The sequence below is a fragment of the Trachurus japonicus genome, chromosome 21 (assembly GCF_045865225.1).
Source record: "Trachurus japonicus isolate A0001 chromosome 21, Traja_1.0".
NCBI lineage: Eukaryota > Metazoa > Chordata > Actinopteri > Carangiformes > Carangidae > Trachurus > Trachurus japonicus.
This window is the reverse complement of record NC_140927.1, coordinates 28156720-28181274: the sequence shown is the minus strand read 5'-3', so window position 1 is coordinate 28181274 and position 24555 is coordinate 28156720. Positions and strand designations below refer to the sequence as shown.

At 42.2% G+C, this 24555-nt stretch overlaps 1 protein-coding gene across 1 annotated transcript; it reads right to left on the bottom strand.

The window, feature by feature from the left end:
• Nucleotides 1-1079: 1079 nt before the first annotated feature.
• On the bottom strand, nt 1080-23326 carry LOC146965417 (uncharacterized). The gene is made up of 9 exons (XM_085765314.1): nt 23213-23326; nt 10025-10126; nt 9600-9758; nt 9004-9150; nt 8127-8273; nt 6417-6575; nt 5471-5613; nt 5286-5386; nt 1080-1372 (listed from the first exon to the last, which is right to left on the bottom strand). Exons 1-9 carry the CDS (start codon nt 23280-23282, stop codon nt 1222-1224), a joined length of 1179 nt encoding a protein of 392 aa, XP_085621440.1. The 5' UTR covers nt 23283-23326; the 3' UTR covers nt 1080-1221.
• Nucleotides 23327-24555: the final 1229 nt, after the last annotated feature.

The following is a 24555-nucleotide window of genomic DNA, read 5'->3' as shown; positions in this document are numbered from 1 at the left end:
TGAACTATCCCTTTAAAGGTGTCACAGTCTTGTGGGGAAGTGAATGTCATTTATCTGAAGCCTGCCAACAGCAGGGACAGTCTGAGATAAACAAAGATAACCACTGAAACACCCCACACATTCATTGACGGTATCAGTTTCAGTATGGAACATTAGCCTTTTGTATTCATAGACAATTGAATGTTAAAATAATCCATTAGAAACTCAAGTGAAACTCAGTTTTTTATGCGTCAGCTTTCATCAGCTGAAAGATGAAGAGTGTCCAAGAGTCTTCAATTAGATTGTGGGAATAATGCCTTAAGAGAACTTCTTAAGTGCAGTATAAATAGAAAATAGTAGAACATTTCCTTTAATTTTTTTTTAGAGTGCCGCTGCCAGGGAAGTGCCATCTCCGTGAGGATGGGAATTAAACCCATGACCTTAGGGTCAAGGCAGAGCTAATCAGTCAGACACATGATCATCTTAAAGACCCCCTTCAACCATCCGTTTCTGTTATTTTAAAGCATTCTCTGTGGTCTTTCAATTGTGATTATGAAGTTTTTAGCCAAAGTCACAAAACCTGTGCCATTTCCCAGGGCTCTACTTCTGCAGAACACCAGTAGCTCATTAGCAATGCGCCTCTGAGTGGTGGGCGGAGACTGTTCTGCACTGCACCCACCCAGCCATCCAGCTAAACAAGGGACTGACTGACAGAGATGGAAGATGATGAAACGTCGTTAAAAAAACGTTTGCTTTTTCTCGGTGAGAAACTGTGCGGGGTTGTGACGCCGTCTCTCTTAATGAGCATTGTATTTAGTTTTTTTTTTATTTTAAAAGGTGGCTTTTTTGGGGGGATACACCCCACACTGCTGTTTTGTAATCTTCAAACTAGAATATCCGTCAACAAACTGTGTTGCCGTGTCTTATCCTGTTTAATTGCAGTGTAAACGCAGAGGTGTCTTGTTAGCCAGTGTAACGTGTTTCATTATAAACTGATATTTTTACCATTTGAAATGGATAAACTTGCATTTCATTGTATGAGCTGTGCAGTGAAAAGTCTGACAACTGAAGAAACACACTGGGTTGAATATTTCTTTACATCAGCTCTTGGTGCTTTTTAATGTTGAGAAGCTGTTTACATAGATCCAAACTTCAGCAGAGTGAAACACAGACACAGACCCACATTTTTAACAAATATAAAAGAGCAGGTTTTACTTAACCTTTACATAATCATAGCAAACACTAGACAGCTCTCTTTTCACAGATCCACTTAAAGGACCTGTCACAATCCTCATCATTCCAGTCTCTCTGCACCTCTTCTCTGATGTGGACGCAGTCCTCATCCTTGAAAAAAACAAATCCTCCATCGTTTGGCTCATTTTCAGCCCAGTACCTAGAAGGGAACAAGAGTATCATGTTTATCTTGTAAACATTTTAGTCTCCTCTGGATAACTTTGTTGAATCAAACTGAAGCACTCAAACTCTGTTGTTAATGTTGTAATGATTTTGTAAAGTGTATCGAGACCATGTTGCACCGTGGTGATTTTGCACTTTAAATAAACTAAACTAATGTGGTGAAAGAGTGCATTTAACCCAATTTGTGAGATTTTTAAAGACCTAAGTAAGTAGTTTTGTGTCCCAAACCAAACCAATGTATTTAAAGTCTGTAGGTGATCAACAGGCCCTTAATTTTGTATGTGTCTGCTGTTGCCACAAGGGGGCACTATGACTATGACTGATTCTGAACAGGACTTCTTTCAAATAGTAAAAGCATTAAACAGTTTGGATCATGTCTGTTGGACTGACAGTCTCCTGGAGGTCTGGTCCGATGTTTGTCCCATTTGTCCAACAGAATCCGTTCCCTCTAGGGATTCAATCGCCCTCTTCACTATCTGGTGTTTGACAAGGGCCTTACACCTGTTGTATGATGATGATAAACTGCAACGACTTGTTTGGATTATTTCAGGTGAGACCAGGGTTTTCCCCCAGCTCCAAAGGTCTGGACATTAAAACATTTCTAGCTAGTTCTTATTTGCCTCCTGGTGTTGTTTGTCTGTGAGAGAAATTATGATTTATAGAAATATATAATAAGTTAAGTGTCATGCGCGCTGACTCTTACCCACAGGGGCGTGTCTAGGTTTTTTTTTCTTGGGGGGGGCCAGATAGGGTCACAGTCAATATCACAATATCACAATTCAATATCTCCAGTGTTTCCTCGGTGGGGGCTGTGTGCGCTGGGGGCTGCGTTCGGCCGTGTCTGGGATGTCTCTGTCTCGTGGCGAACATCAGCTGGGCTTGGTGGGGGGCCTATGGCAGTGCTTAGCCGCGCTGCTGTGGGTCCCTCGCTGGCCTGTAGCTGGGTGGGCACCAGAGTGGAGACGTCCTGGCCTGGGCTGTGGGCGGCCCCTGGTGCAGACGGCCTCAGGTGACAGCGTTTCCTGACCTGGCTCCTCTGTGTTCAGCCACATGTTTTTAAGATTACTTTTATTTGTGTGAGTGTGTGTGTGTGTGTGTGTGTGTGTGTGTGTGTGTGTGTGTGTGTGTGTGTGTGTGTGTGTGTGTGTGTGTGTGTGTGTGTGTGTGCGTGCGTGTGTGTGTGTGTGTGTGTGTGTGTGTTTGTATGTGCTGGGGTTGGGGCCTTGGGTGGGGTAGGGCGGGATGGGGGTTGTTTTTAAAACATGTAAAGCACTTTGTGCTACATTTTTAATGTATGGAAAGTGCTTTAAGCATCTTTATTATTATTATTATTATTATTATTATTATTATTATTAATCAAGTCAATAAGCTGTGTGAGAGTTACTATGGCGGAACGTGGCCGACGGGGGACCGACGGGGGTCTTTGGGCGCGGGCAGCCACACACACACGCTGTAGTTTTTGTGCATGCTGGAGCCGGGCGCTCTTCTTCTCTGCCGGCTGGCGCACCAACATTAAGGTGCCTTACCACCACCTACTGTGTTGGAGTGTGAACCAGAGTCACCTGTTCATATGGGACAGAAGTGCTGGAGCGGAATAATGAACTGCTTTTATCGAAGCGTTTAGAGTTTTTTTTTCTCCCAAACTCTGGCGGGGGGCCACGTCGGGGGGGCCAATCAAATTTCAGGGGTAGCCAGTGCCACGCCCCAGCTTACCCGGGAGACTGGGGTTCAAACCCTGCTGCCTTCTGCTTCTCCGTGTGCGACAAAAGCGTTGCTGTCTTGGGATGGGATCACGCTATGATGTCAAGCTGAAGTAGTTAACCGCAGTCAGACAGTCATGAATATCTGCTGGACTTCTGAAGTCTGGTATGTCTAACTTTGTCAGCAGCATGCATGACCTATCATGATTGATCAATCAGCTGTGTTTACAGTTATGATGGTTAGACAGATGAATTAGTCTCTAACACATTCTACAGTTTGAAGTTTTTCGATATAGAAGCAACTCAGGTTTAAGTGTCGGGAGTCACTGTCGGGACGGAAGTAACAGCTGTAATCTCTTCCACATTAACAATGAGCCTGTCTGTCACTCTGCAGGTACCACGGTCAACTGTATGTGTTACAGGATTGATTAAAACACACAACGTATGAGCTGTGGCCCTGCTGTCTGAGCAGGCTGAAGTCTGAACTCTTGTCTTTTTTTCATAATCTTTCCCATCAGATGAGTCAAAACTTTCAGCCTCTGAAGCACCGTCATCCTCCTCACTGCCTCTCTTTCTCTCCTAACAATTCTGCGGTTTCAAAGGGGATGTTTTTGTGACTAAGTATTTATTGTCATCCGTTTATTGATATAGTGTTACATTGTGCGAGACTTTGCTTCAAATGTGAATGACTGCTCAAAGTGAGAATGTTAGTGTGAAATATAACACTACTTGTTTTCAATAAAATCATTTGGACAAAGCAAGCCTATCCACTTTTCCATGTTGATAAGAGCATTAAAATGATGTTCAAGGGACGTTTAGAATAGATAAAAATGTGCACTAATTTTCACGCATCATGAAACAAATTTACATTTCAGAAAACAAATTAACAAGAAACGAAACACTGGAAGTGATGACAGGAGCGGCCAATACGAGAAGTGGACTTCCTTTGGCCACATGACAACTTATTGACACAACAAATAATGTCAATATTGACATTCTTTGTTGTGGTATACCCACCACTGCTGGTAGCTTTTGTTTTAATACATTCTTTGAGATGAGGAAATTACCTTTCCATACTTCTGCTTAAATGCCCTACTTCCATGATATTATATCACTGTACTGTAGCATGCCATTAACTACAATTTTCATTAATTTCAACTAAAAGTCGAAGATTCCTTATTTTTTGTGAGTAGTGTTAGTTGTCCTCCCTGATGTGTTTCAGTCTTTGTCAACGCAAGACAAAAGACGGTTGCAGACTGAGGCCAAAGAGGGCAGCGATTTACAAGATTAAAGGGATAGTTCACCCTAGAATGATATTTCGCTCATTATCTACTCACCCTCATGTTGACTAAGGGCTGGAAGAATTCTCAGAGTCCACCGTCCCTTCTCTGAGTTACAGGGGGTCTTAGCGTAGCAGTGCATTTCAATGCCACGGTAGCAAAGGGACACCAGAGCTCTTCGTAAAAAAACACACACAAAAAAACATCCAAATACCTCCATGATGCTCGTATGTAATGTCCGTCTTGTGCTGAAGCCCCAAATTGCGTAACTGTCCCTAAAAAAATTTAATTTAAGTCCACATTCCAAGCATGTTTGTAGCATTAGCTCCTAGTGTTGTTGTCCGCTCTTCCGCTGCCAGCGCGCATGCGCAAGGTTCGCACTGATACTGAAGACTCGAGTCGGTCTCAGTGCGAACCTTGCGCATGCGCGCTGGCAGCGGAAGAGCGGACAACAACACTAGGAGCTAATGCTACAAACATGCTTGGAATGTGGACTTATTTAATTTTTTTCGGGACAATTACGCAATTTGGGGCTTCAGCACAAGACGGACATTACATACGAGCATCATGGAGGTATTTGGATGTTTTTTTGTGTGTGTTTTTTTACGAAGAGCTCTGGTGTCCCTTTGCTACCGTGGCATTGAAATGCACTGCTACGTCAAGACCCCCTGTAACTCAGAGAAGGGACGGTGGACTCTGAAAATTCTTCCAGCCCTTAGTCAACATGAGGGTGAGTAGATAATGAGCGAAATATCATTCTAGGGTGAACTATCCCTTTAATGCCAAGAGGAAAGTGCCCAGGTCCCTATAGCTGTATTTATTTTTACTGGTACTGGTTTTTTACTGGTACTGGTTTGCTTGTCCTGACCACAGGCCACTGAAAAAAACTCAAACCAAAGTGAAGCCTTACGCTAGAGTCAGTGGAGTTCCATCGACCCATTTCCAGGCTCCCTCTCTCTCTTCATTCAAACCAATCCAAATGTCACCTGAGGTCCGACCAGAAAGAAATGTCTGGGAAATATGAAGAAACCACATTAGTTATTTGAACAAATCGATGAAAGAGGGAAGAAGATGAAAATTAATCACACACACAACCTGCTCTTGAGCGCTGTCTACGATGACCAGATCTGCTCCTCTGCCTCTGCAGTCCTGTCTGGCACTGTGCCAGGAACGACGGTCACTGGAGAAGACGTAACAGGAACCGCTGAACATTGTCCATCCAGAGGGACATGTTTTCTCTGCAGGACACAGAATGAGAATGAGAATCAGAATGACCTATAGTACCAACTGGTTAAAAAAAAGAAAAAACTAAAAAAATCTGATCATAGGAACTTCTTCTTTTCTTCACACTGGTGCCTGCAATATAACCAACCCTGGCTGCAGTGTGACACACGTGTTTTTAAACATCACATCACATGTTATTCATTTCCTGCTGTAATGCAGCAATGGAGTGACAGTTTTACTGGCATCCCATCATATGGACTTAAGAAAAAACAACAACAACATACATTTAAACTTGAGAATTAATGGTATCTTAATCCTACGTATCCTACAAATGTTTGATTTATCCACAAATTTATTTTGAATTTCAATTTATTAAAGGATAGCCCCTTGGGATGTAGCATCTCATTTTCAAAGGGGTCCCTAGACAGACATAGAACACATGACAACAATACACTACATTACATTATAGACATACATAACATAACAACTCCCACACACCACCCCTACCCACATATGTCTAACATACAGAATAGAAATATTGAATAACAAGGATCAATGATGTGAACATAAAAACATAGTAAGAATAACAAAAATGGAGAAAGAAAGAATAAAAATTAATTAACTAATTAATTAATTAGAAACATGAGCAATTTGTTTTAAAGTAGGAGTATGACATCCTGAAACAATGAAAAGAGGTAATAGAACGCAAAAAAGGAGGAGATCATTCCAATCGGATATTGGAATTACCTTTTACCAACCTCTTTCGAGAATCTAGGAAGAAATCAAATCTAAATAAGACAAACATGCAAAGACTCACGGAGTTCAGACAAACGCCGACTAAGCTCGTCCCGCTCTTTGGTGACTTCAGTGAGTTTGGAGTTCAGCTGGTCTCTCTCTTGAGTCAGGGACGAAGACTTCTGGAGACACTCATTCAGGTTGGCTTTGACAGAGGAGAGCTCTGCAGCTAAGCCATGATCTGAAATAAATCAAGACACAAAACACCTGCATTCATATCATGTAAACAGAGACAGGACCACTTATTTCCTTATTTTGCCCCGTGTTGCAGCTGCTCAGATTTGAGTCCAACCCAAGGTCACGTTTTGATATCACCTGGTGACAGTTCCAGTGTAATTTGTCAAATTGATGAAGCTGTTTTCTGAATTTGTCATGCTTGATTATTTAGGACCTTCATTTTTTCTTCACACAGTTGTCAACAATATAACCAACCCTGGCAGCAGCATCCCACTTGATGTGCTGCTACATCACATCACATGTCTTCTGTGAAGAGGCTAAGTTTCTCTAGTTACTGCTATAATGATAGTTTTACTCTTGTCCCATCAGATGGACTTTTTAAAAACATAAATTTAAAAATAAGAATCAATAGTATCTTAAAGGGCAACTTCGGTTTTTTTCAACCTGGGCCCTGTTTTCATATGTTTTTCTGTAGATGTGAGTGATGGATAATATTTTTTTTGAGGTGGCTCCAGTATTGAGCTGGGCAGGCAGCCTGCAGCCCAGCTGATGCTCTTGCATGGGGCAAGTGGCTCCCATCAAAGTTCGCCGTAAACGAGCATTTTTTTTCAAACTGACAGGCTCAGATAGTTACAATGAATGTCCGACAACATACTAGAAAGGAGAAATTAACGTATTCAGGGTTTTTTCTGGCCAAAATTTGGGTTGAGGCGGCCGCAGGGATACGTATCTCTCCCTCCGGTCAAACGCCCCGTCCTGATCCACATCCACTGCAAGGTAAAGGTGCCGCCAGCTGTAATAGTGTAACATCCGCGTTTTTACAGCTGATTTTAGGATGAAACTCTGAACATAAATAATAAATTACCATGGAGATCTATCCGGGTTAAACAGCCACCTTTGTAGCTGCAGCTCTCCGTCTCCGTCTCCTTCTCTCTCTCTTCACGCTCTGTGCCGGTGGGGTGTGTTTACACTCAGCACCAGGTTTGAACGGAGCGGAGTCTATGAGCCCCAATGAGCCCCGCCCCCGCAGGTACACAAGCAAGCCGCGCATCAACGGCATCTTGTGGTCTGGCCCGGAGCTGAAATCAAACACACCCCTCCTGCTGCGGTCGAGTTGAACCAGTTGAAAACAGCGCCACTGAGCTTCCATACCGTAGCCTACATTGAGTTTCAATCAAGATTCCAGCGCAGCGGCAGACAATTTCAGCGAGGCCGTGCCGACCACAGGGTCTGGTATGTTGTCGGACACTCATTGTAACTATCTGAGCCTGTCAATTTGAAAAAAATGCCTGTTTATACCGCGAACTTTGACGGGAGCCACTTGCCCCATGTAAGAGCGTTAGCTGGGCTGCAGGCTGCCTGCCGGGCTCAATACTGCAGCCACCTCAATAAAAGTGTTATCCATCACTCACATATACAGAAAAACATAGGAAAACAGGGCCCAGGTTGAAAAAAACCGAAGTTGCCCTTTAACGCTTGAATTTATTTGACTTAAAATGTTTGATTCATACAAATTGATCTAAATAGGAACCAAATAAAGTATGCAAAGACTCACTGTGGTCAGACAAACGTTGAAGCTCCTCTCGCTCTTTGGCGAGGTTGGAGTTCAGCTGGTCTCTCTCTTCAGTCAGGGACAAAGACGTCTGGAGACACTCACTCAGGTTGGCTTTGACAGAGGAGAGCTCTGCAGCTAAGCCATGATCTGAAATAAATCAAGACTCATAACACACCTGCATTCACATCATGTAAACAGAAACACCAGCATCAAATATTTCCTTATTATTAGGGCTTTGGGTATCGTTTCAGGTATAGTAAAATGCTATATAAATACAGACAATTTACCATTTACCATATTATGCCCCATGTTGCAGCTGCCAGTTTCAGTCCAACCCATAGTCACTTTTTAATATCACCTGGTGACACTTCCAGTGTGTTGTCTGAATTTGCACTGCATGAATTTTGTCAAATTGATGGGTGAAAAAAAAAGACAAACTTTCGCAATATCTTGCAAAACTATTTACTGCTATAATGCAGCTATAGAGTGACAGTTTTACTACTGTCCCACCAAATGGACAATTTTAAAACATAATTTTAAAATTGAGAATGAATGGTATCTTAATACTTACATTTATTTGAGTTCAAATGCTTGATTTATACACAAATCGATCTAAATAGGAAAAAAATAAAGCATGCAGGGGTGGTGTTTAGCTCAGTTGGTAGAGCACCCGCCCCATACAGTATGTTGAGGCTATAGTCCTCACTGAAGGCGGCCCCAGTTCGAATCCCGCGTCGAGCGGCCCTATCCTGCATGTGATTCCCCCTCTCTCTGCTTCCCATTTCCTGTCTCTCTCTCAACTATCCTGTCCATTAAAGGTGAAAAAGCCCCCCCCCAAAAATAAATAAATAAATGAATAAAGCATGCAAAGACTCACTGTGTTCAGACAAACGTTGAACCTCCTCCTGCTTTTTGGTGAGGTTGGAGTTCAGCTGGTCTCTCTCTTCAGTCAGGGACAAAGACGTCTGGAGACACTCACTCAGGTTGGCCTTGACAGAGGAGAGCTCTGCAGCTAAGCTATGATCTGAAATAAATCAATACTCATACTGTAACACACCTACATTCACATCATGTAGAGAGAGGACCACATGTTTCCATATTTTTGTAGCTGTCCAGATTTAATTTGACAACATGCAATTTGTCAAATTGAGGGTTTTTTTTATTTTTAGTGTGTCATCAATACAAGATTATTTTTATTCTTTATACTGGTGCCTACAATATAACCAACCCTGGCTGCAGTATCACACTTGATCTGCAGCTATCACATCACATGTCGTCTGTGAAGAAGTTACATTCATTTATTTACCGTTATAATACAGCAATGGAGTGACCGTTTACAGTGTCCCATCATATGGACTTTAAAAAAATATTTTTTGAGAATTAACGGTATCTTAATATTTGATCTTCTTTGACGTTAAAATGTTTCATTTATACACAAAACAATCTAAGTAAGACAAACATGTAATGACTCACTCAAGCTCTGCAGCTCATCCCGCTCTTTGGTGACTTCAATGAGGGTGGAGTTCAGCTGGTCTCTCTCTTCAGTCAGGGACAAAGACTCGTTATCACTGGTCTGGAGACGCTCACTCAGGTTGGCTTTGACAGAGGAGAACTCTGCAGCTGAGTCATGATCTGAAATAAATCAAGACACATAAAACACCTGCATTTATATCATGGAAACAGAAACAGGGACAGCATCACATATTTCCTTAATTTGCCCCATGTTGCAGCCGTGCTGGTTTCAGTCCAGTCTTTTCTGAATTTGTAGTGGATTTGTGTCTTTTTATGTTTTTTTTGTTTGTTTGTTTTTTTTGTCGTTTGTTTTGTTTTTTGTCGTTTGTTTTTTTAAGTTGCAGTGCACTGAGGTCTTGGAGCTACTGCGGGATAATGAGACTCACAGTGAACCCCGAGGCCGATGAGTCCAGCCAGCAGGAAAACACTCAGCAGACTCAGAGAGAGGACGACAGCTCCATGACATCTCCTCTCAGAGCTGGTGGGACCTGAACCAAGAAAAGACCAGTCAATAAAAACAGTCACACATAATAACAGACATTTGTTCTCTGCTCTCTCTGACTGACAGCTCTTACCTGTAGGATCTGATAAAATGTTGAACTTGTCAGGCTTTGCATCATCAACATTGTTGGTGAAGATTGTGGCCATTGATGCTCACTACAACAGAGAGGGCCAGCTGGAGCACGGTCTGACATGAAATAACTGAACTCTTGATGGTTTCAGTTATTTATTTCCTCAGTTCTGAGGAAGTAACAGGTCAAACCAACCAGTTTAAACAAGAAATTTGTGAATTGGTGAAGCTCCGTGAAAAAATAAAAATCAGAAGTCTACAGTTCCTTACAGTTCATATTCTCTGGTATTGACGGTGAAAAGTTTTATCAACTATTGTGAAAGCTGAAAAAGGGTTCATACTAGGGTTGAACTCTTTCTATTTTTTACACCTAAATTATTGCCGCCACAGCTTCAGTATTGGGGCAGACTCACAATAATAATCTACCAGTTGCTCTTACTTTGCACCCTTTTCCACTACACAGTTAAAGCTCTAATCGGCCCAGCTCATTACATAATGATTTGAAGATTTATTACATTATTACATAATGCGGCGTTATTACATAATGCGGCGTTACAAGGTCCTTTTCCATCACAGCTGAGTTCTTCATAGTACCTCCTCAGTGTGTGTGTGTGTGTGTGTCTCCTCTACACTGTGTTGGTAAGGCCAGTCTTTTTTTATTAATGGTTATGTTGATATAAATGTTTTGAGGAAGTTAATATTTGTTTGTACTTGTTTGCACGAAACCTTGTTTGTTAAACATTGAGGAAGTTAATATTTGCACTGCCAAGTGTCTCATATTGTCATCATCATATATTGTTTTTATTTACAACATTGGACACTGATATCATCTGATTGTTGGTTGTTCAAGAAATGGCCTGTTGGCTTAATGGTAAAGAGCCTAAGAACACTCCTTCTTTGTATGTTCTCTTTCCATCTTATGCATCTCAAGCAGTTTTATAGAATAAGTAGAAAGAACGAGTAATGTAACTAATTACTTCCTCCAGAGAGTAATCAAGTGATGTAACGCATTACTATTTTTATTTTTGAGAGTAATCTGTATATTACTTTTTGGAGTAACAAGCCCCTACACTGCTTGTTTGTGACAGACAAGACTACACAAATATACACATTGTAACATCATATATGTTGTGTTGTATTGTGACTCTATTGATTGCTTCTTTGTAAACAAATGAACATGGTCAGGACAAGGGTTAGAAAAACAGCGGAAAAAAAAAAAAAAATAATAATTTTATTTGTAGAGCATCTTTCAAAACAAAGTTACAAGGTGCTTAACAATAAAACAATTGGTGCTGATTAAAATACACAACAGTAAAATAACATTAAAATACAGGAATAAAAACTAAAAGAGTCACAACAATAGTAAAAGAGAATCAGTTTAAGAAGGCCAAACGATAAAAGTGAGTTTTAAGAAGTGATTTAAAAGAGGACACTGAGTCTGCCTGCCTGAGGGGCCCGGGCAGCGAAAGCCCGGTCCCCTCTAGTGATCAAGCGAGTTTTGGGAACATGTAAGAGGGCCCTACCAGAGGACCTCAGGCTCCGGTCTGGCTCATAGGGGGTCAGCATGTCTACAATATAGGCAGGAGCCAGACCGTTTAAGGCTGTAAAAACAAGCAGTAAAATATTAAAATCAATTCTAAAACTCACAGGTAACCAGTGAAGGGCAGCAAGGATTGGTGTAATGTGGTCGCTTCTTTTGGTACCTGTTAAAAACCTGGAAAAGCGACCAGACTTACATAGTTCCCCTTCTAGTAGGCTACATTTTCTTTGGTAATGATTTGCCTAGAAATGGGCCACAGGAACCTTTTAGTTCCTGAAAATTGGTAAAAGGTCACCCGGCAGTGATCTGGTGGAAAAGCATCTTATGTGTATGTACTTTCACCACTGTCATATCCTTGAGAAACACAACCTCTTTAAGTTTCGGAAATTTTAAAGTTTTTAAGTATGCTTGTGCTGTTTATAAAACGCTCAATGGACTTGCACCTCCTCCGTTGAAAGAATATATAAAATGTAAAGCTACCAGTGGCAGAAGCACCTCTCAGACGCACAACTTTTGGTCAATCTGTTCTATCGGTTAAGGGTTGTAATATTTGGAATAATGTACCGTGCACAATAAGGGAAAGCACCACTTATAACACTTTCAAGGTCCACCTCAAAAACTGGCTTAAAACAAACCAAGTCTGTAATCATGACTAGGCGGGACCTTCGCAGTGCGCGCCTACATACATATGTAGGCGTGCACTGCACTTGCCTAGTTTTTTTGTGTGGTCATTCGTCTGGTTTTCTTGTTATTGTGCAGTGCATGCCTACATATACGTATGTATGCATGCACTGCATTTGTCTTATTTTTCTATATTGCAATTTATCTCTGTAAGGATGTGTGTGAATGGCACTTATATAACTGCTGCTACTGTAGTCTCCAATGTCTTGGTCCACCCCAGGCGGCGGGTGTGGGCCATCACATTCTGGATCCATCCATTTAGACTTGCACTTTATCTATTTAAACTTGCACTTTAGAAACTGGCACTTTATACCAGGCACTTTATCACATGCACTTTATGTATAGGTATGAATGTGTATATGATTGTGAATCACTGTATAATTCTTGTGTATTTCTGTCTGTTTGTGTATTACCTGCCAAGGGACTACGGATGCAAATTAGCAAGTTGCTAACTCCGACGCATTTACATTTGTGCACGCGTACGGATGTTCATTAATGTGTATTGTCCCTTTTAAATAATAATAAAAAATAAAAAAAATGTATTCAAATCTCTCTCTTTTTCTTTGTCAAAAATGCGCTACACGAAATGTGTATCTCATTGACCCCCCAGCCCTCCACTAGTAGATCCACAGTCTCCTAGCCAGGGAGGCACCAAGTCCTGGAAAAGTTCCCAGTACTAAACGTAAAAGCAAGAGGAACGAGGTACTTGAGTTTTTGGAGGCTGATCGGGGATAAAGGGCCGCAGAGCAGCAGGAGAGAGATCAGACTGAGCAAAGAAATCTTGTAAGAAATGCTGAACAGATGGATAAACTGCTTAACATATTTGGCAAGATTGTGGACAAAATGTAGGCCATGTGCACTGCTGTGATTTATTTTTGTTCACTGAAATGTGAATAATTGTAAATAAAAATCGTACAGCAGTGTATAAATAAAAGTGTCTTGAAAAAAGAAAAAGAAAACATCTTGCTTGCCATGCAAACAAACTGTTGTTCAAATTAATCAATTCATGTTCAAATACCCAAACTCCAGCATATTCAAACATGTGAAAATAAATGACACTGAGGTTTTAAATGCTGTAGCTTAACATTAAAGAACCACAGACTTATTTTTTCACCAAGTTCACAAATTTCCTGTTTTAAGTGGTTGGGTTGAGAATGTCTGTGTTACTTCCTCACAATTTAAGATAAACAACTGAAACCATCGAGAGTTTTGTCCTATCAGACTGTTCTACAGCTGACCCTCTTATAGAAGAGAAACATACATTTCAGGACCACTGTCCACAAAGTCCAGCCGTCATGTCAAGATTTTTCATTTTATATCATACCAAACACCAAATGAAAATTATGAGCTTGCAGGTAAAATAAAATATAAACAACTAAATTACTAAGCAAAAAGGTTAATTTAATTTCAATGTCTGTCTATTAGGGCTGTCACGGTTGAGGAATTCCCCCTGCGGTGAGTCAGGGCGGCCCAATATCGCGGTGTGCGATATTATTGCACCATCTTTTTTTTTTTTTTTTTTTAAATCTATCTATCTAGCAAATTCGTTTGTTAATTACTAAATTACTAAACTCATTGCAATATTTCCTCTGAAACATGGCGCCTACACATTTAAAAACGGTTATAAAAAAAGACATGGCAATTTTATAACACTTTTTATTTTATTGAATGCAGATCAAAGGGCAATAACGGCACATGCGAGATCTGTGCGATATGCACGTCGTTTCTCCTACTGATTGAACTTAAAAACAAAATTCAGGAGAAGGCTGAACTTTTAAATGCAAATGTTGTTGCAGTATCTTACTGAAATAAAAAACAAGTGCCTGCTTGTTTTGTTTTTTAAAATTAAGTATACAAAATGAGATGTACCAACTACCAGGCACTACAATTTCACATTCACACACACAAAAAGGACGATGATTTATAGCTCGGTCATGTCCTTGTTACGCGCAAGGAAAACCAACATATTAACCTTATGTGGTTTGAGAGAGGATCTGAGAGGGGTGACAACATTTCCAGCGACACTGAACACCCTCTCGGATGGTGCGCTTGTTGCGCAAATACACATGTACTTGCGTGCGACTGTGGAGAGCAAGGGAAATCTCTCCTGGTTGTTGCGCCACCATGCCAGGGGGTTTTCATTAGGATCGGTGGGTTCCTCCTGCAGGTAGCGAGTGAGCTCCAGGTCGGCTCTGGCTCTCTTCGGGACGGTTGCAGACGTGCTTGTCCGTGACTTCAGCAGGTCTCCGAGCGTTTTTTTTTTTGCCGCTGGTGGCACCGCTGTCTGCGCCAAGGACTCTGGCTGTGCAGCAGCTGACGCACTGGCACCGCTCCCTCCGTGTTCCATGTCTAATATCTCCTCGATCAGCGCGCACTTTATCCCATCCTCCGCATCATCATCGAAATTGTTGCCCCGATATCTTGGGTCCAGCAAGCAGGACTTTGCCAAAGTTTTTTGAAGAGCAGCTGGTCTGTACTTCTCCTCGAGAACACTGCACATCTTCCGCTTGATGTCCGAGGTCAGAGTGGTGTCCTCGTCCGACGGTTTTAAAACATCTTCAGTGAGGAGTTTCAGGACAGGTTTAATGGATGAGACCGTGACATAGTTCTCGCCAGACAGCAGATCCGTAAATTCAGCCGCTGGCTTTAATGCCGCGTTCACCGACTCCAAAACTGCAATGTCCTGCCAGCTGGGGATGAGATGCTGATGCCGCCGATCATCCAGCACTCTTTTTATGGCAGGGATTTGCTCCAAAACTCGGTCCACCATTTTTTGTTTGGAGCCCCATCTTGTTGGACAGTCCTGCATGGACGGAGTAATGGCCGTATAATTATTTAACTGAAATTACACCTGCTTATTATTATTCTTTAATAATTAATATCTATAATTAAAAAGTCAACATTTAACATAATTTTTTCGTTTCAGTGTATTTTTTTCTAAACGAAAAATATTTTTTAAGCATCTCAAAAAGCTATTTAGGCTGAATCTATGTTTTATGAATTTCAGACAACATTTTAAAAGATCATTCATATTCACAGTATTCACATTTTTTAGTAAACTTATTGGGCCCATGATCTAATGATTTAAAAAGGGCTATATATAGCTAAATAATCACAGCAAGACGGGAAAATAGCCTGCAAGGGCGTTCTAACTACCGTAGGTGTTTATTTTGAGAAATCATAATATGGAGGCTCAATGATAATTGTGTTATTAAATGGACTTACAGTGGGTTACAATGAGATCATAAATATAACTTGTGAAAGCAAATTTACCATTATGAGCCCGTGTTGCGGGATTTGGAGCTCCGCTTGCGCTTTCACCAGATCCCTCCTCTTCAGCCAGCTCTGGGAGAACGCACCCACTAAAGTGTGGCACAGACCCATTGCTCGGGATGTGCGATCTTTAACGCTTCCCATTGCGTTTGTCACTGCCAGGTGTAAATTATGTCCGAAGCAGTTCAGCCACGTCCAGCTCAATTTTCTCACTGCTGCGGCGATATTTGCCCCGTTATCCGTCGTTATGCACGCCAGCTTCTTCTCATCCAGGGACCACTCATCAAACGCGCTGCGTAGAGCCTCTGCGATGTTGTCGGATGTGTGATTCTGGGGCATAAACACTGTTTCGAGGCAGCGTGATTTAAGAGTCCAGTCTGTGGTCAGGTAATGTACAGTTAGACTCATGTAAGGAGTCATATTCACACTTGACCACATGTCAGTGGTGGCAGAGAAAAAGTCCACACTTTTGAGCTCACTCTGAACCGATGCTCTAACTGTATTGTACATTTTCGGCACCGCAGTTTCTGAGAAGTAGGTTTTCCCTGGCAACTCATATTGCTTGTCAAATTTCTGGAGCAGCGACTTGAATGCAGGTTTCTCCACGGTGGCAAACGGCACCATCTCCTCAACCAGATACCGCGTAACAGCGCCTGTTAGGCGTTTATGTCTGTCACTGTCTCTGCTGTACTTGCCGACTCGAGCAAAGGCTTCGCCGACTCCAAGCTGTCGGCTGGCTCCGGCATGAGCTGCTCCGCGACTCTGTGTGGCAGGAGGCGGCGGCAGCCGCGCCGCAGTAGCTGGATGGTAGCTTGCTAGGTGAGCCCTTAAATTCGTTGTGTTTCCTCGTTTTACTTGAACCGTTTTACCGCAGATTTTACAGATTGCCTCATTTAAATTGGCTGGCTCCCCCTTTTCATTTGGCTGAAAGCCGAAATGCTCCCAAAGAGGCGAAGTAATATTTTGTTTTGATACCAGCGCAACCGCCATCGTGGTGAGATCAGGTCACATGCGGTGATGGCGGTGGCCCAGAATGCAGCGCGGTGGGATTCTTAATATCGCGATATTTCATTTTTGCGGTTACCGCGACAGCCCTACTGTCTATTTGAATGTCCGGTCCTCAAGGTGTCTGTTAAGAAAGATTCTGGCCCTTCAACATGTTGATGAGCCCCGCTATAGGGATTATGGCAATAGGTGAATTTGCCAAAATGTTGAATTATCCATTTAAACTGTTATTATACAGATTAGATATTTTAACTTCATCATACAGATTAGATATTTTAACTTCATCATACAGATTAGATATTTTAACTTCATCACTATTTACCAGTGTCCAAGTAGTGTCATCTTTCATGTCACTGCATCATTTCAATGGTAAGTGAGTTAATGCACCAACCTTCAAAACATGCTTTAATGTATTGTTATTTCTTTTAATTAAGTTATTAGTGAACACTAAATTCAGGACTTTTTAGGGTAGGTACTGTTTTGGGTAAACTTCATAATTCTGCTTTGTAATGTTATGTTTCTGTGTGTCCATTTATTTTTGCAATTCAGTATGTAAGATGTAGTGACATCTAGTGGTGAGGTTGCATATTGCAAACAGCAGACTTCTCCACATGATAATCATGTGTCAACATTTTTACTATCTCACATCTATATTCTTCTTTCCTAAACTCACAGTGGTGTTTAACAGGGGCCTTACAGCATTGTATGTTTTTAAACACCACCTGTTGCATGGTGAGGAAAAAGCTGCAACAACTTGCATCAACCTGTGCAAAAGCATCAAGTTGCTTAGGGAGCTGCTAGACAGACCAGCCGGGATGGGAAGAATGAAGAATGTTTCAGTTGCTTTATGCATAAATAAACCGAAACAAAACAAACACAAACATGCAAAGACTCACTGCATGCGGCCAAACTCTGCCTCTCTCTTCTGGAGATGCTCAGGTTGGCTTGACAGAGGAGAGCTCTGCAGCTAAGCCATGATCTGATATCAAGACAGATCAAACACCTGCATTCAAAGTTAATCTAACTTAAATGTCTGGTGTCATGTTAGCTTGTAACTTTCATTTGATTTGTGGTCTCTCAGCTCTGCAGCAAAAGCATCCAGCGGGTGAGGGTTTGAGCCGTCAGTTGGAGATAAACCGTAACGCAGACAGAGTATGATGAAAAAGCTGTGCAGTTAAAAAACAGACTGAGTTGAGTCATGTTTAGCATCACCTCCAGGTGCTTTTTAATGTTGAGAAGCTCTTTACATAGACCCAATCTTCAGCAAAGTCCAAACACAGATACATACCCACATTTTGAACAAACACACCAGAACAGATCTACTAAAGCTCTACATAATCATTGCAAACACTAGTGAGCCATTTTTTCACAGATTGACTTCATTGGCGAATTACAGTTTGCATCATTCCACTCTCTCTTCTCATCAGCTCTCACATAGGCACAGTCCTCCACACCACTTGCATCATTAGGCTCATTTTTGCGCCAGTAACTAGAAGGGAACAAGAGCATCATGTTTATCATGTAAACGTTTCAGGCTCTCCTGGATGACTTTGATGTGCATTATAATTCACTATGAATTCACTCATGTGGTCTTCATAGAAAGTGTCACGTGGTGTTTAACAAGGACCTTAGTGGATGTTTCTAAGACCACCTGCTGGAAAAACAACTACAACAACTTGCATCATCCTGTGTGAAAGTATCAAGGTGATCAGGGAGCTGCTGTACAACTATTCTCATGAAAAGACATTGTTGGATAAAATATGTAGTAAAAAAAAATTAGAAGCCTTACGCCAGAGTCAGTGGAGTTCCATCGACCCATTTCCAGGTGCCCTCCTTCTCTTTGTCAGTCAAACCAATCCAAATTTCATCTGAGGTTAATCCAATGAGAAATGTCTGGTAAATATGAAGAGACCACGTTATACAGTTATCTGAATATATCAATGATGAAAATCCCCCCCCAACACATACACACACTACCTTCTCTTCAGTATTGTCTATGACGACCAGATCTGCTCCTCTGCCTCTGCAGTCCTCTCTGCCTTTGTCCCAGGAACCAGACTTAGTGGAGAGGAAGTAACAGGAACAACTGAACACTGTCCATCCAGAGGGACATGATTTCTCTGCAGGACACAAGAGAATCAGAATGACCTACCAGCTTATTGTGTAAAGGCATTTAAAGCCCCACTATGTAGGATTCATGGTAGCCTACTTGCGGTAAGCAGAGACGAGAGCTGGGACACCAGCGCGGGGAAAAAAGTAGCGGCATATAGTTCAAAAAGTACGGTATATAATGTTGTCTGTGAAGAGGCTTCGTTTATTTATTTACTGCTCTATTGCAACAATGGATTGACAGTTTTACTTGTATCCCATCATATGGACTTTTTTAAAAACATACACTTAAACTTGAGAATGAATGGTATCCTAAAGCCCCAGTTGGTAAGTTAATGAAAGTGAAAATAAACTCTGCGAATTTCAATACTCCATCAGGTCTCTTTATGAACCTCTGGCAAGCGCCCCCCCCCCCCCCCCCCCCCCCACACACACACACACACACAGACACACACAGACACATGTGCAGGCGCACGCACACAAAGAGCCATAAACGCGCCCACAGAAGATGTACCATATCCGTAGCAACCGAAGACTCAAAAACGATGGCACCTCTCCCTCACCATGAAACACACTCTTCTTGTGTGTGTCTGCGTGTGTGGAGGGAGGGAGGGAGGTTGACAGAAGTGAAAAGAGGGAGCTGACGGTGTATCCCCCCGAAATGTCGGACCAAGTCGCGGACTTTACTTTCACTTTCTACGACGTGTAGGAGCGGCGATTGGCTGCTCCTCCTGCTCCCGCTACCTGACTGGAGGAGAAACGTCGGTCGGATGGATTTCGGTAAATACGATTACAAGCTGTAGGTGGAGCCAGAGGAGTTGGCTTTTGTCCTAAATTACCCATTTAATGTCTGACCATCAGAATATACTGACAGTTCCAGCAAATATGACTGAATAATTGTTACCAACTAGGGGTGTCACGATTCTCCAAATCCTCGATTCGATTTGATTTTCGATTTTAGGGTCACGATTCGATTCGATTCTCGATTTTTTTTCTTTTTCTTACAGCACAGAGGCCTTTGCTATTTTCAGACTAGTCTAGTCTACGATCATTGGTTTTATTCATCAAATTTTGTACAGTAAATCTTATTTCAAAAGATGGGATACATATAAGTGATGCAATTTCCATAATGTATCACATTAGGCACTAATGGTCACATTTAAATAATTTCTTTACAATATAAAGGTAACATGCCCCCAAAAATCATGATCCAGGGGCCAAAATTGCCCCCAAGGTTTTGAAACAAATATATTTATATCTGTACATTATCATAGTTTTATTTTCATTAATTTACCGTCGTGTCTCATTATTCTCCTGATGTCGGCTTAATGTAATGTAAACGAGATTGCGCTGATACGGAGAGTCATGTGACAGCGGGGCAGAGCTGCAGCTGCTGTGCTGCGATGGACCTGATGATCAGGTCCTGATCAGACTGGCGGTGGCTCACAGTCAATCAGTCCCGGATCCTCCACCGTCACCAGATCCCCCGAAAGCCCCCGCAAATAATACATTGACAAAAAGTGGCAAGTTGCACCTTTTCGTCGGCTTATTATTTGCGGGTTGTTTTTTTTTTTTTTTTTAATCTTATAACGTCTCTGCAACATGCGGCTCTCAGTGCTGATCGGTGTTGTGCAGTTAGAGCTGTGTCTCCCTCCTGTTCCCCAGGTAGGAGGGGGGCAGTAGCCCACCAGGGCTGGCTGATAAAACGCTATAAACTGTGAAATAACTTTTCTTCGATAGAAATATGAGACGTGGTCGATAGTTTTCATTCATCCATGTTTTGGCAAATAGCCAACGATATTGAGAGTTGCGCCGTGCCGAACCAATCATGTGGCTGGAATAGAGCCAGTCAACATGTGTATTTGTTTGGGTTGCTGCAGACGTGCACATCAGCTGACACCGCCGGTAAAAAAAAAAAAAAAAGAGAGAGAGAGAGAGAGAGAGGGAGAGAGAATGAGTGTTGTCTCGAAATAAAAAGTAAAGGAAAACTCGGACCAGTGACTGACAAGACGCTTGGTGCGATAAAAAATCGAAATCGTGACACCCCTATTACCAACTGAAGCTTTAGTCTATGAACTTCTTTATTTCTATCTAAATAAAGGCGGGCTTACACTGCAAGACTATTCGTCTGTTCACATCTCAAACTGCACGAGCGTCCCTCTTCAGTCCTACGTCTCAGATCAGTCTCAGACCCCCACGTCGTTCTACGATTGCTCCCCACCACGATTACCCTGCGATGCCGCTGAGATTTGTGCTGCTCTATAATTGCTCGATTGTAAACCTCAAATTGACATTGGTTCCTGATGTTGGTTCCTATAGCAGAGTCCATGGTGGAAGATCAGACCGACAAACACACAGACAGACAGCGTGCATCACCTCCGAGGACGGTGCTCCTGAGAGAGAGAGAGAGAGAGAGAGAGATAGACAGAGACAGAGACAGACAGAGAGAGAAAGAGGACGGCGCTACTCTCTCCAGCCAGCTGACGTGTAGTTCACCTGCGGCTCACCTGCAGCTCACCTGCAGCTGTCAGAGGAGGCTCACTAGTTCTCTCTCTGGCCTGCACTTTAAAAGTGCAGCTGAGCTGAGCCAGAACACAGTGGACGTGGCTGCTGGTGTAGGCTCGCTATTTTATACTGTAACGGCAAGAGAAAAAATAATCGTCCTCAATCGCTGATTGTCTGATAGTACGTGTGTGTATTTGTCGGGCTGATCTTCCATCACGGACTGCGCTGCATCATCACCCGGTCACCCTGTCTCTCTACAGCTGTGGTCTAACTTCAGCTTCTCACTTCCCTGTCCCTCCTCTCTCTGTCTGCCCATTTTAACTCCATCTGACGAAGTTCAGCATCACATTCAGGTTCATAAAGGCTCTGTGCTCTGTGCTAAAACAATCTGTCATAGTAAAAACTTGTCGTATGTGCAGAATCGTGATGTAGGACCCCATACATTGTCCGTCACGACGAGAAATTTTCTGGCATGTCAGAAATTAATCGGGAGGTCGGCGACTCGTCTTTAGGACGTCGGGACGTGACGCAGAGCCTCACTAACTATACGTCCCGATTATGCTCACGACCCCGCGATCCCTCTAAGATTATGCAAATTAGGCTGCGACTCGTCTGGGACGAGAAAATCGTGGCAAAATCGTGCAGTGTAAGCCCGCCTTAAGACAAACATGTAAAGACTCACTGCGTTCGTACAAACGTTGAAGCTCATCCCGCTCTTTGGTGACTTCAATGAGGGTGGAGTTCAGCTGGTCTCTCTCTTCAGTCAGGGACAAAGACTTGTTATCACTGATCTGGAGACGCTCAGCCAGGTTGTCTTTGACAGAGGAGAACTCTGCAGCTAAACCATGATCTGAAATAAATCAAGACACACAAAACACCTGTATTTATATAATGGAAACAGAAAAAGAGACAGAACCACATGTTTCCTTTTTTTGCAGCCGCCCAGGTTTCAGTCTAACCCATGGTAACTTTTTAATATCACCCGTTGACACTTCCAGTGCTCTGTCTGAATTTGCATTGCATGTTGTTGACAAATTGAAGAAGGTCTTTTCTGAATTTGTAGTATATTTGTGTCGCTGCCAGGACCCTCTGATTATCCTCCTCCTTCTTCCAAGGAAATCCTACTTCTCTTGCATGAAAAATCACCACACTTTGCACAAAGGTCCAGTCCTAAGCCAGATTTACTCTACTCCAAGGACATGTCAATATTCCTCCTAAAAACTTTGAAAAACCCAAACCAAACCAACCATACGTGCTACAGATTTGCAACTTTCCCCAAAATGTAGCCCCGCTACTTTTGTCGACTTAATCTCAGTACAAATTATAAAGTCCATCACTCTGCTTTTTTTCAAAAACTGTAAACCTTATTGTTGAAGATTGTGCATTCAAGCCTCAGCTTGTGCAACATTTCCATATGAGAAATCTACCCCCACTTTTCACAAAAGTCCAATCCCATGCCAAATGTCCTCGACTGGAAACACAAGACAATAGTCCTGATGACGGCACTACAGCAAATTCCTAACAAATCAACTTTGGAACTTTCACTTTCAAATTGCTTAATTTTGCTTAAATTTCCTGGCCCCGACCATTGCTGAGCAGCAGCTATACAGTATATATTTTTTAAGTTGCAGTGCACTGAGGTCTTGGAGCCACTGCAGGATAATAGGTTTAACCTTTAAGTTCTGAGTGAAGCAGGCTCACAGTGAACTCCGAGGCCGATGAGTCCAGCCAGCAAGAAAACACTCAGCAGACTCAGAGAGAGGACGACAGCTCCAAGACATCTCCTCTCAGAGCTGGTGGGACCTGAACCAAGAAAAGACCAGTCAGTAAAAACAGTCACACATGATAACAGACATTTATTCTCTGCTCTGTCTGACTTACAGCTCTTACCTGTGGGATTGGTTGAAATGTTGGACTTGTCCAGCTTTACATCATCAATGTTGACGTAGATTTCGTCCATTGATGCTCACTACGATACAGAGGATCAGCTGCAGCACGGTCTGACATGAAAATGACAAAAAACTTGATGGTTTCAGTCGTTTATTTGAAGTATTGAGGAAGTGACAAGTTCTCAAACTTGTCGCTCAAACTTGTTGCTTACAAGAGGAAATTTATGAACTCGATTTATTATTCAGTGAAAAAACAAACAAAAAAAAGTTTTTATAGTTAATTTTCCCTGTTATTGACCATTTAGAGTATTTGCAATTATTGTGAATTTTGAGAAAGGTTTCATATTAGTCTGGAGAATTGGTGACAAAGCAGCAAATGTTAAGATGTCCTTATTGTGGCAGGACAAAGCGAGGGCCCGGGCGAGGTTTGAACCCACGTCTCCTCGGTAATAGTCATGCGCACTAACCAGTCACCCAAAGGGATATTTCTGTGGCCAAGTAGCCAGGGCACATGATCAATTGGAGGCATAGTGACGGGACCACCACTGTCACATTATTTAACGTTGGACACTGACCCTCGTCCTACCCTGCAGGCTGCAGCCAGGGACACTCGGGACATTTTACAATTCAGACGGGAAGGTTTATCAAGCATTTCCCAGGTTTTCCAGGATGCATACAGTATATTCAGGTAAAAAGAATGCAAACGTCTTGACAACCATTGCTGTATAGATAAGGTGTACAGTTACATAAATTAAATAACTTTTCTTTTATAAAGAGGCAATGCATTTTATGGAGCCCATGTATTCCTTCCTACATTGAGATTTTGCTGAGAGCTCAATTGCATATTTAATTTGTTCAAAACAGCTAATGCCACTGACAGGTAGAAGCTGCAGTATTTAGACACAGCCCTGCAGCTACCTGCTCTTCAGGACCGTCTATAATCATAAGATGTGCTCTTCTGGCTCTGTCTACCTTCAGCCCAGGAGGCAGAGTGAGTGGAGAGGAGGTAACAGACACAACTGACAACCTCCATCCTGCAGGACATGTTTTTTTCTGCAAAGACACGTGAAACATTAGACACTGACCAAAATCACACAGTAACCATGTCCTTCGATGTTCGAGAGGATGTACAGTAGTGCTTGTTTGGTGCATGCTGTGTGAGTGTTTCACTGCAAGTTCACAGCACCTTCATTCTTAAAATATCATTGTCAAAACCAGATGGGTTATTCTGTTGACTATCAGTCAGACTTCCTCATATGAAGGAGCTGCACTGCTGAAAGCTCAAAGCTCCTTCTAATTTCCGTTCCGTTCATATTACTTGTTAGTCACATGACTAAGATTGAC